Source organism: Carassius gibelio, chromosome A11 (assembly GCF_023724105.1).
Source record: "Carassius gibelio isolate Cgi1373 ecotype wild population from Czech Republic chromosome A11, carGib1.2-hapl.c, whole genome shotgun sequence".
Classification (NCBI taxonomy): domain Eukaryota; kingdom Metazoa; phylum Chordata; class Actinopteri; order Cypriniformes; family Cyprinidae; genus Carassius; species Carassius gibelio.
Window position 1 is genome coordinate 1914911 of NC_068381.1, and position 13437 is coordinate 1928347.

At 43.3% G+C, this 13437-nt stretch overlaps 2 protein-coding genes across 7 annotated transcripts in view; one reads left to right on the top strand and one right to left on the bottom strand.

Moving 5' to 3' along the window:
• Positions 1 to 645, top strand: part of LOC128021975 (E3 ubiquitin-protein ligase TRIM39-like) — a 74910-nt gene extending 74265 nt beyond the window's left edge. For all 4 annotated transcript variants that reach the window (XM_052609142.1, XM_052609143.1, XM_052609141.1 and 1 more), the window contains exon 8: positions 32 to 645. In XM_052609142.1, the coding sequence (XP_052465102.1) occupies positions 32 to 579 (548 nt within the window). In that variant the 3' untranslated portion in view covers positions 580 to 645. The remainder of the gene's footprint in view (positions 1 to 31) is intronic.
• The window catches only part of LOC128021978 (E3 ubiquitin-protein ligase TRIM39-like), a 244745-nt gene that overhangs the window by 137979 nt on the left and 93329 nt on the right, over positions 1 to 13437 (bottom strand). The gene's annotated exons all lie outside the window — the stretch shown is intronic.

The following is a 13437-nucleotide window of genomic DNA, read 5'->3' on the forward strand; positions in this document are numbered from 1 at the left end:
CACAGAATATCTGTATTCTCTGTTTTCTCAGTGGATGTGACTCTGGATCCTGATACAGCTCATCCTGATCTCATTCTGTCTGATGATGGAAAACAAGTGAGACATGGAGACATTAGACAGAAACTCCCAGACAAACCAGAGAGATTTGATTACTGTGCCTGTGTCCAGGGAAAGGAGGGATTCTCCTCAGGGAGATTTTATTTTGAGGTGCAGGTGAAGGGAAAGACTGAATGGGATTTAGGAGTGGCCAGAGAATCCATTAACAGGAAGGGAGACATCATACTGAGACCCAGAGATGGATACTGGATTGTGTGGCTGAGGAATGGAGATGAATATAAAGCCTGTGATGATCCTCGTGTCTCTCTGTCTCTGAGAGTGAAGCCGCAGCGGGTCGGTGTGTTTGTGGATTATGAGGAGGGTCTGGTCTCCTTTTATGGTGTGGAGTCCAGCTCTCATATCTACTCTTTCACTGCTCAGTCTTTCACTGAAAAACTCTATCCATTATTTAGCCCATGCCCTAATGATGGAGGTAAAAACTCAAGCCCACTGATCATCACACCTGTCCGTTATAATAAATGAATTTACTAAATTATCAAATGCAAGATTAAAATAATGAATTTTATAATAAATAATCTGGAAACATTATGTGCTGCTATTTTTTATCATTTGCTTATCAGTTTTTAAAATCTAAATGATCTTATCACATTTTTTTTTTATGTATATATAATTCTTGTTCAGTAAATATCAATTTGTTCAACTTTTTATAAATATTTTTGCTATCTTTATACCTGACAATGTGAAATTGTCATCTGTGCAAAGTTGGTGCAATAAAATAACGTCATAGTTAACAATTACTTGTTTACACCGATAGATAGATAGATAGATAGATTCAACATCGCGGAAGTCAATCTAACTTAACATTTTTTTTAATTGATATTGTTTATTTCCTACTTCTTAAGTTCATGAGGCTCTTGATGATTTAATCTGTGTCATCTTTTGGAATATCTGAAGCATGTACCATAAATCTTAACTGTAGCATTTGTTGTAATAAGACTAGTCTCTTAATCATTACCAGGACTGTAATATATATATATATATATATATATTATATTAGATATAATAGTTATAATAATAGTATAACAGTAGAATAGTTGTATTTAGCAGAGCATTCAAAAAAAGTAAAGGTGGTCATGAGTAGTTTAAAAAGAGTTTAATAAATGTGCTGTTCAAGACTGTTTTCTCGTCTTTTCATCAGTTTATTTGCCTTTTTTAGATACTGTTCGACTTTCTCCATCACATTTTAAAGTGTCTGTCACATATTTGACCATCGGCTTCACGATAGGAATGGCTCTGGTAATCTTATCACACTTCTGGAGGGTTGTACTTGCTAGTTTTGGTTATTGAGGGTTATATCCCCGAAAGGGCAGGACTTTCAGTCCCCTAAATGACTTTAACCCTGAGCACCAGTTCAAAATATTTATTTATTAGGTATTTAGACGACAAAAATGTCAGTGTCAAAAAGTGCTTTCATTAAAAACAGGAAGTTTTGGAGCACAGAAATAAGTTTGGCCTCATTTTTAAGGAAGAACCTTGGCAGTTCATTGTTTAACTGAAAAAAAAAAAAGTAAAAGTGAAACAGAAATCTTATAGAGGTTTTAGCTTATGACAAAATTATTTATAAAAACTATATTTTATTTAACACGTTAAACTTATATCTTAAACTGATATCTTAAAAAATGAGCTTTCAGGATTTGTTTAGGTGCAGTTCCTAACTTTGTCCATCAGATGTCAGCAAAGCTCAAGACTATTTTTTGTCATATTAGTGAATTGATTAATGGTTGTGGAGTAATTAAATGCACAATGTCTATTACAATAACACACACAGTGTATGTAATGTGTGTGTGTACACTATATATATGTATACACACGTGCACAAACTCAGACTTACCTCATTTATCATATAAAGTCCAGCACAGCAGGATCATCATGTAACAGGTTCGGCAAGGCTAGGATTTCTCAGAAGATAATAAAAGAAAAAAAGAACAAAACAAAATTTCAGTTATTTCAATGTTAAATAAATAAATACTTACATCATGCTGCTCTGTGAACCCTTCGAGATTTTAAGAGAACTCGTGTAAGTTATACTGGATGCTCTGAGGAGAGAAAATGATTTTAAAAAATGTAATTACTCGAAAATTAGGCTAATATCTTACTAGATAACCTCAGTTACATGTAACATGGATGTGTAACTATTCAAAATAAATTAAACAACAACAAATATTTCAGAAAAGAAACTTTTACAATAACCCTTTTTAATAATTTGAGTTCCTCCAGGATCCTATGGAGCACTTTGAGTTCTCGTGGAATGAAAGAGTGACTCCAGAAGCTCAGAACTGGAAACAAAGTGCTTCAAACATCCAAAGAGTTCTTACATGAACTGCAAAGACTAGAATGGTTCCTCCAGGAACAATATGATGAGAAAAAGAGCTTCGAGGCACTTAAAATAAATGATTAAGTTCATCCAGCACTCAAAAGGATTTCTGAGGCACCTTCAGTTTTTAGAGTATTGTTCTTTCATCTTTTCAGCGAACTATGGTCATTTCCAAGTTAATGATCATTTTTATGTAATAAAAAATCATAAGGATTGTTCTAAATTCCCTATGTGTGTTTATAGTGGAAGGACTATTATTATGAATGTGTGCCGCTAGTTTATGTGAGTTCCGCTATTCCGGTTTCACTTTCATTTTCAATGGCTGATTGCTCCGACATTTTCATCAGGTGTTAATGTGCGTGATTGAATGTAAGTTTATTTAATCATTCCTGATTATAGGTCAGCTAAGTTTATTTCATTGTTATGTTTAAATATTCAACTTGTGTAATCAAACTTTACATTGTTTATAATGTTGTTATCTGTTTATTTCAGAAAGACCACATTTAACACTTTGTGGCCATAACTTGTACAATATCCAGTTTAATTGGAGCAATGTTGTGCCATCTGCTGTGAACCCTCAAATACTTCAGATAAAGAGTTGAACAGTGCCCTGTCTCCTGTCACACTTCTTACCAGAGTCCCGTGGTGGATTAGCATCAACACCCCTACCGATCTATTAGTCCCGTTCATTTTGGTCCTTCGAGCCGTTTGCTATATTCACTTCGGTGATATGGAGCAACAGAGCCTACTTCATTCCCCTGATACGACACACGGTGTTCGCACACAAGCGAGAGCACGTCAGCTTTCCACACGCCTGCAAGATTATGATGTAGCCTTGCCGAAGTCTCTCATACCAGACCCTGTTCTTCACGAAAGTTCATACCACCTACCAAGGATGGATTCTCCATCAGCGCAGTTTGACCTCAGTGGACAGGCCGAGCCAGTCTCGACTGTGGAGCAGCTGCCCATGGGTGATCTATCGCTGGTGCAGTATGGAGAAGTATCCGCTATGAGTCATCAGTTGGATGTTGAGAGATCTGTCGGTCATCTTAGCTCTTTAGTAGCTCCTCCAGGATATCACAGCCCATCCGAGGGTGATTCATTCAGTAGTGGTGCTGCATCACCCATATTCCAGGTAGATGTACGAGCCCAAACTATTTCACCACCTGTAGTCAGACCAAAGGCTACTGCAGTCTCATCTGTCCCGCTTCCGCATTTAGGCCAGTCATTTCAAGCTCAGACAGCCCACATTGATATTTCTCAGCAGTCAGTTTTGTGGCACGTAACACAAGGCACCCTTCCTGCTGCATATGGTACTACTTCAACATATCGTGGTGCTCCCCCCTTATCTGTACCACATGTAACGCCACAGCAGGGGGTTCTGTTCAGCACAGTAGATTCTACATGTCAGCTTACTTCATCACTGCCACATACTGTTACTTCAGTGAAGCTGCCTTTGACCACTACAACGTATAGGCCTTTAGTGTCTCCTGTATATCAGTTACAGGCTCACATTCCGAGCCAAGCCACACGGCAGTCGTTCGCTGTCTCTGACCCGTATCGCCCTCCTCTACAGACTGCTGGGTATCACCCTGTTCAGCCTCCCGTCCACACTCCTGTGCAGCCTGGGTATCCCCCTTCAGTGGTTCGCCAGCCACCACCTCCTTTTCCAGTTTACCAGCCTCTGCCAGTTACACCCCAGCTACAACCAGTTCCCATTCCAGCCTTGCCTAAGCTTGTGAACGATAGTGAGAGGGAGTTCACAGACCTGAAGATGGCCTTGGATAATCTTCTCAATCCTCACACGGAGCTTACAGAGCACTATAAATACAGGGTACTGATGGAGCAGTTGGTTCTTGAGGAAGCTAGGTTGATTGCACAAGCATGCCGGCATCATCCTGTGCCCTACATGGCAGCTATGATAGCATTGCAACGGCAGTATGGCCAGCCTCATCAACTGGCACAGAGCGAGATCGCAGCCCTGCTGAACTCACCTGATATTAGAGTTGGTGATGCAAAGGCCTTTCAGAGTTTTGCACTCAATGTTGACTTACTAGTTGGTATGCTGATGTCACTTGAGGGGCCAAAGGGGCGAGAGCTCACTTGTACAGGGCATGTCGATAGATTACTCAGTAAGTTGCCCAAACACTACCGGGACAGCTTTATAGAGCATTTACAGTTGCGAGGCCGATTGCACACTGACAGCCTCAATCCATATAATCTGCATGACCTTGCTGACTGGTTGAAGGTCAAGGCTGAAGCACAGCGTTTATCTACAAAGATGGTGCAGCGCTACCAGACAGAGAGAGTACAGGTCTCACGTAAGGACCGCCAGTGTGTACCCAAGCCCCAGACTCGATCCACTGCAGTCTATCATGGCAGTGAACAGCCCATGGAAGCTAGCACAGGGCAGTCTGTCCAGACCAATGCTTCTAATTCTCAGTCATCGGCCAGGAGACTGAAGCGTTTGTGTCTGTTCTGTAAGAGTCAGGAGCATTATCTGTCACAGTGTAGCAAAATCACTGAGTGCTCACCTGATCAGATTCTGAAGTGGATAAAGGATGGGAAAAGATGCTGGAAATGTGGACGCACAAGTCATAAATGGGATGAATGTACTCTGAAGAAGCCCTGCAGGGATTGTGGTAATATACATCTCGGAGTGCTGCATTCCATTGCCCAGGATGGTCCTAGCAGTGTGCTGCTGACAACCTCTCACGAGCGTGCATATCTTACTTCTCCTAGTTTCACGGGGCGTGTGTACTTGAAAGTAGTTCCAGTGCTTCTGTGGAGAGGCAAGAGGTCTATTTCAACTTACGCTATCTTGGATGATGGGGCTCAGCGGAGTATCATCCTTCCTGTAGCGGTCCAGCGACTTGGTATTGAGGGAAGAGAAGAGATTATGGCCCTTCGCACCATCCGACATGACATCACAGAATTGAAGGGGCAGTCAATTGATTTGCTGCTTTCCCCACAGTCAAGGCCAGAGGAGAAGCACAGCCTTACAGGTATCTTCACCGCGCCTCTCCTCACGCTTACCGAGCAAACCTACCCCATCAGGAGGCTCCAGCGATGTTATCACCATCTCAGAGGGATCCCCATTCCATCTTTCACTAGGGTCCAACCATTAATTTTAATTGGGTCTGATTATCCTACATTAATTACCCCAAAGGAGCCCATCAGATTGGGACCAGCGGGCAGACCAGTCGCTGTACGTACGCAGCTCGGTTGGGTCCTCCAGGGACCAGATGGATTGCTCCAACATCAGATACCTTCATCTCAGTGTTTGTTCACTTCTCTTACACCACTGCGAGATCCTGTCTATCAGCATGTTGAACGACTCTGGCAGCTTGATGTCCTTCCATCTCGCAGCGAGAAAGTGATAACTCGGTCTAAACAGGATCAGATGGCTGCAGACATGTTGGAGACCAGGACGCAACGAGTAGAAGTTGACGGAGTCTGGCGCTACGCTACTCCACTCCTTCGTGCGCCAAACGCTCCACCGCTGAAGGGGACTATGGAATCCGTTTTGTCCAGCCTCAGGAACACTGAAAAACACCTGAGTAGAGACCCTGAGAGGGCTAAGGTGTATGAAGCTGAAATACAGAAGCTCCTTGATTCAGGGTATGTTGTCAGGGTACCATCAGAAGGCCAGCAGGTAGACGAGGAGTCGTGGTTCATACCACACCACCTCGTGCAGCATAATGGCAAATACAGGTTGGTCTTCAATTGTTCCTTTGCCTACCAAGGTATATCTCTTAACCAGCAGTTGCTTCCAGGTCCTACCCTCGGTGCCTCACTGCTAGGAGTACTTCTGCGGTTCCGGCAGTACACAGTCGCCATCAGTGGGGATATACGTTGTATGTTCCACCAAGTGAGGCTCCTTCCAGAGGATAGACCCCTTCTGAGGTTCATTTGGAGGAACATGCGCAGAAAGGACCCACCGGACATCTATGAATGGCAAGTCTTGCCTTTCGGGACGACCTGCAGCCCCTGCTGCGCCACCTTTGCGCTGCAGATGCATGTTCGCTGCCAGCAGTTCGGGAATGAGGAAGTATTGCAGTCCATAGAGCGGAGCTTCTACGTGGACAACTGCCTACAGAGCCTTCCCACTGCTGAGGAAGCCAAGCGACTAATTGACAAGATGAGGCCTCTCTTAGCCTCCGGGGGCTTTGAAATCAGACAGTGGGCCACTAATATCCCTTCTGTTGTCCATCACCTCCCATCTAAGGCTCGTTCAGAGAGCATCGAATTGTGGTTACGGCAAAATCATTCAGACCCGTTGGAGCCGGCTCTTGGCTTAATGTGGCACTGCCTAGAAGACAGCCTGGGTTACAGGCATCGTACACTAGCAGAGGATCATCCGACCATGAGGTATATTTATAAGGTCTTGGCAACGCAATATGACCCTCTAGGATTCTCCATTCCTTTCACCTCCCGAGCCAAGGTTCTCGTTCAGAGACTCTGGAACAAACCGAGGGATTGGGATGATCCGAATCTTCCTGCAGACCTGCTGGAGAAGTGGAACGTATGGGAGAAGGAGCTGCCTGATCTCTGTAAGCTCAAGCTTCCAAGGTGTTATCTTCCTGTCGACTTTGATGTGGAGAAATCAAATTTAAGCCTTCATGTGTTTGGCGATGCATCCGAGGTTGCTTATGGGTCGGTGGCTTATCTCCGTGCAGAGCAGCACGGTAAGATCCACACCACCTTTGTCATGGCTCACTCTAGGGTAGCCCCCAAGCGTCAACTGTCGATTCCACGTCTCGAGCTGTGTGCAGCATTGACTAGTGCTCAGCTTGCACAGTTTCTCAAACAGGAGCTAACCATTGCCATAGAGACAGTGGCATTATGGACTGACTCGACTACAGTGCTCACCTGGATCCAGTCTGAGTCCTGTAGATACAAGGTGTTCGTCGGGACAAGGGTGGCAGAAATACAAGAGTTGACTGAGCTCCACTCTTGGCGATACGTTGACTCCTCAAATAACCCAGCGGATGATATTACCAGAGGGAGGACGCTCAAGGAGTTGGCAAACTCTAACATGTGGAGTCGAGGCCCAGGATTCCTCCGTGAACCGCCAGATCATTGGCCAGTCAAGACCCTTGCAGAGGCCCGAGAGGATACCTCAGAAACAAGGAAAGCTGTTTTCTGTGGATTAGTCACAGACAATTGAAATCCAGACATGCTTGATGCATCTCAGTATACTTCTTGGAATGCCTTAGTCGATGCGACCTACCGGTCCCTCCATTGGGCGGCCACCCAAGATACTAGTAAAGCATCCGTAGAATACAGGCGTGCAGAAGCTCTCATCTTGAGTCAATGTCAGGAGGAATCTTTCCCAGAGGAATTCAAGGCTTTAAAATCAGGGAACCAGGTGCCCATAGCCAGCCGTCTGAACACGCTTGCACCCGAGTTCGACCCTGAGTTCTGTCTAATTCGTGTGGGAGGTAGGCTACGGCGATTGGATGGCTTCAGCAAAACCGAGATACACCCAGTGGTTCTAGATCCCCATCATCAGGTGACAAAACTCATCGTTAAGCACTTTGATGAGCGTCTACTCCATCCAGGACCTGATAGGGTCTTCGCAGAGCTACGTCGCCATTTCTGGATCCTAAGGGGCAGGCAAGCCATCAAACGACACCAGAGAGAGTGCGTAGAATGTCAGAAGTGGAGAGCTAAGCCGACTCTACCTATTATGTCTGACTTACCCTCAGCTCGCCTACGATTGTACCAACCCCCCTTCTTCTCTACTGGAGTCGACTGCTTCGGGCCATTCATGGTTAAGATTGGCCGTTGGACGGAGAAGCGATGGGGCGTCATCTTCAAGTGCCTGACAACCAGATGCATTCACCTTGACCTGCTCAGCAGTATCGACACTGATGCATTCTTACTGGCATTAAGGCGCTTCATAGCACGCAGAGGAACCCCATCTGAGATCATATCAGATCAGGGTACTAACTTCCGGGGAGCTGAGACCGAACTGAGAGAAGCTTTCAAGGAGATGGAGCCCAGACTGCAGGAGCAGCTGGCTAGCTATCAGATCACTTTTAGGATGAATCCTCCCGCCGCACCCCACTTCGGAGGCGCATGGGAAAGGAAAATCCTGTAAAGTCTGCACTGCGAGTAGTCATCGGGAGTCAGTCTGTGCCTGAAGATGTTCTGCAGACTGTACTGATCGAAGTAGAGGGTATCCTGAACAGCAAGCCCTTGGGATACGTTTCATCCGACGTGGCAGACTTGGATCCAATTACCCAAATATGCTTCTCATGGGGCGGCGAGACGCCTCACTTCCCCAGGTGGTCTACACCCCTGAGCCCTTGTCCAAGCGTCGCTGGCGTCATTCCCAGACTATCATCGATCATTTCTGGTCTTACTTTACACGGCACTACCTACCGGGTCTCCAGACTCGCCAGAAATGGCAGCGGGTAACTCAAGATCTAGCTGAGAACACGGTGGTCATGATAATCGACCCGCAGCTTCCCAGAGCCCAATGGCCAATAGGTCGGGTTGTCAAACTGATACCCAGTGCTGATGGACACGTCAGGTCAGCTCAAGTACAGGTCAATGATCGCCTTTACCTACGACCTGTGGCCAAACTTGTCAGACTTCCGGCACTTCCGGACGGAGGTGAAGCGGACTCCAACGACTAGGGAATTTATCATTAGACATATTAGCCATGCTAATCTGGGGGCGGCTGTTCTAAATTCCCTATGTGTGTTTATAGTGGAAGGACTATTATTATGAATGTGTTCCGCTAGTTTATGTGAGTTCCGCTATTCCGGTTTCACTTTAATTTTCAATAGCTGATTGCTCCGCCATTTTCATCAGGTGTTAATGTGCGTGATTGAATGTAAGTTTATTTAATCATTCCTGATTATAGGTCAGCTATGTTTATTTCATTGTTGTGTTTAAATATTCAACCTGTGTAATCAAACTTTACATTGTTTATAATGTTGTTATATTTAAGATATACCGTGATTCAAATGTGTATGCTCATTACCGTTAATCCTCTCGTGTTGATTAATGTATAATGTGACAGTAGCAAGTTGTTAGTTCCATTACACATCTGTAATTTACATTTAGCAGATGTAAACTGATGTTTGTTTATTCTGTTTATTTCAGAAAGACCACATTTAACACTTTGTGGCCATAACTTGTACAATATCCAGTTTAATTGGAGCAATGTTGTGCCATCTGCTGTGAACCCTCAAATACTTCAGATAAAGAGTTGAACAGTGCCCTGTCTCCTGTCACACTTCTTACCGGAGTCCCGTGGTGGATTAGCATCAACACCCCTACCGATCTATTAGTCCCTGTTACGTCTCTGATGAAATTGTTTTTACTAGGGGTTAAAAGAGGTAACATTAAGTTGCATTTTAAAGAAATGAGGCAGGGAAAGAGGTGGCAATGGAATACATGACACAACTGCACTACAAGAAATATTTATTGCCCTCAAGGAACAACAAATTAAACAGACAAGACAAAGGAGAGAAGGGAAGTTAAAGTGGCGCTTAAATCATAAAATGAAATATGAGCCCCACTAACTAACTAACTTCCCAAACCCCTAAACTAATAAAGAAAGAAAAGAAAAGTCTTCAACGCAAAAGCGTCATAAACTACACTAACTGCACTAAAGCCAAAACATACAAAAACAAGCGCACACAACTAAACTAGTGTTTCTAATACATCCAAAATCACTACGTGCAGATATGTAGGTCACGTGACTTACTAAACTCTTCCACTCCTTCCTTGTCTTCCAAACCATCAATAAGCTGAGAAAACATCAGATCAGAAATCAGCAAAACAACAAACGCACACCATAGTCACAGCAGAAAATGTCCTTCCCGCTCTTTCACAGATGTCCTCCTTTTAAACCTCTTGGATGCGAGCATGATTGGCAAAGGAAACGATGTTAACGATGATTGACAGCAAAGATATCCAATAGAATCCAAGGAAGGTGGTACCTGAGAGCATGAGAGTGAAAATGGAGAAAAAAAAACAGCACAAAAGATCGCGGACCGTAACACTCCCCCACTTAAGAGTAAACCTTTTGTAAAAAGTTTAAACTCTAGAAAGAGTGTCTGCGAACACATTATCAGCCCCCTTCTTATGTCTTATCTCAATATTATAACTCTGGAGCAACAAAGACCAACGAGTCAATCTTTGATTATGACTGTACATTTTAGAAAGAAACACTAGTGGACTATGATCGGAATACACAACAACTGGAAGTATGCTAGAACCAAGGTAAACTTCAAAATGTTGTAGAGCAAGTATTAAAGCTAGAGTTTCTTTCTCGACCGTAGAATAGTTTAACTGGTTTTTGTTAAACTTTCGCGAAAAATAACTCACTGGATGGGTTATTCCTTGTTCGTCTTCCTGCAGAAGAACAGCTCCAGCTCCAACATTACTAGCATCTACTTCAAGCTGAAAAGAACGTTCATAGTTGGGAGCCTGAAGAACAGGTGAATTGCACAAAAGCGCTTTCACGCTTTCGAAAGCATACTGACACTCAGCATTCCACATAAAAGACTTCGAAGGGCTTAACAAAGTAGTAAGAGGACTAACAACGGATGAAAAATTCCTACAAAAACTCCGATAGTATCCAACCATTCCCAAAAATCTTCGAAGTTCTCGTCGAGTATTAGGAACAGGGAATTCTGAAACTGCCCTCACTTTAGCTTCTACTGGTCGAACTTGACCATGCCCCACCTCTTTCCCAAGATAAGTCACCGTCGCTTGACCAAATTCACACTTGGCTAAATTAAGAGTTAATAAGGCTTTTGCCAAACGCTCAAATACCATTCGAAGTGACTTAATGTGTTCACTCCACTCTTTGGAATAAACCACCAAATCATCCAAATAGGCACTACAATTTGGCACATCAATTAAAATCTTATTAACGAGCCTTTGAAATGTGGCCGGTGCGTTTCTAAGTCCAAAAGCCATCGCAGTATACTGCAGAAATGAATCAGGGGTAACGAAAGCTGCGATTTCAGAAGCTTTAAAAGTAAGCGGGACTTGCCAGTAGCCTTTTAACATGTCTAACTTACTTACAAACTGTGCAAAACCAACATTATCAACACAGTCCTCCATTCGAGGAAGTGGATAACTATCAGGCACAGTAACTGCGTTCACTTTCCTAAAATCAGTGCAGAATCTAAAAGAACCATCCGGCTTTGGAACTAAAATGCATGGTGAACTCCACGGACTACAGCTTGGTTTTGCAAGACCATTCTCCAAAATTTTGTCTTTCAAAACCTTCAAAGGACCACGTACCTGGTGTCCAAATACAAGTTCAGCAGGGCTGAATCCAAGAGATTCCTGCACACTTTCTCTTACAGCAAACATCAACAAAGGTATTCCCTCATCCCAATCATTACCTGTCTCTAGACAATACTTTCGCAACATAGATTTCAGTGTCTGGTGAAATCTTTCCAGCGCACCTTGACTCTCCGGATGATAAGCACTAGACGTGCGATGGGTAATTGCTAGGGTCTTCATTACCTGATTAAATACATTGGACATAAAATTTGTACCCTGGTCACTTTGTACAATTTTAGGCAACCCAAATATCGAGAAAAATCTCACAAGTGCTTTCACAACACTCGGTGCCGTAATTTTTCTTAAAGGAATCGCCTCTGGAAACCTAGTAGATAAACACATCACGGTTAGTAAAAATTGATTACCACTTTTCGTTTTTGGGAAAGGGCCCACACAGTCTACTAGTACATGTTCAAACGGATCTCCTAGCACAGGGATTGGTTTCAATGGAACAGGTGGAACAATCTGGTTTGGTTTTCCAACAACTTGACATGTGTGACAAGAACGACAATAGCAAACTACATCCTTTTTCAGTCCGGGCCAAAAAAAATGCTTTAAGATCCGACTATAAGTTTTCCGAACACCAAGATGTCCTGACAGTGGATGATCATGCGCCAAACATAGCACATGTGGTCGATATAAAACAGGAACCACAATCTGATAAGAAACATCCCAGTCTAAATCTTGCTTTGGTGATGCACACCATTTTCGAAGCAACAAACCATTTTCAACAAAATAAGCATTCTGCTTACTCTTAGTCAGATCAAAAGAGACAACGGAGTTAAAAGCGGTAGTGAGACTTTCATCCTCTTTTTGGGCAGAAATTAACTTCTCTCGTGAAACTTTTAAAATCAACGAATCTGAATCAGTCAGTAGTTCTTGAGATTTTTCCATTTTCTTTTGTTTAGGAAAGTCAGAAATAAGTTCTTTCTCTCCATTAACTACAGCAGGAAAAAAAGTGTCATTCAACTCCACTTCTTTTAAACTTCGCAACTGCGCACGGGTAACCGCGCACATGGGAAAAACATGAGGGTATGTTTCACCCACCTCATTTATCACACTGACTTCTGGTTTATCCAAAACCTCCAACAAAGGCATAACTTTCCCTCCAGCCAAGTCATTTCCCAATATGAAATCCACTCCTTTCACAGGAAGCGAAGTACAAACTGCCACTCGAACAAACCCAGTACACAGATCACTTTGCAAATGCACATTATGCAAAGGCACTTTTACACATCCCATCTCAATACCTTGTACAATTACACTGGAGCTACATGAAGTTACATCAGAAAATTGCAACTTATTCTCCACGACAAAAGATTGCATCGAACCAGTATCCCTAAGCATCGTAATTTCCTTTTGCTCATCAGCATTTCCAGAAAGAGAAATCAGGCCTCTAAGAAGAAACGGTCGATAGGTCTCTTCAACTTTGTCACCAGAGAAAACAACAGCAGGATTAAGAGTTTTCACAAACCCTACTGACTTCGATTGAAATTGTTGTTTTCGCTTCAGCAATGAACAATCTACAACAATGTGCCCTCTTTTATGACAATAAAAACACTCACGATCCTCTCTAGCTCGCGGTGAATTAACTTTCGAGTGCACAAACTGGACACTGGGAACATCAACAATCGGTTTCAAATTTTCAGAACGTGTAGGTACAAAAACATTTTTGTGAGTTAAGA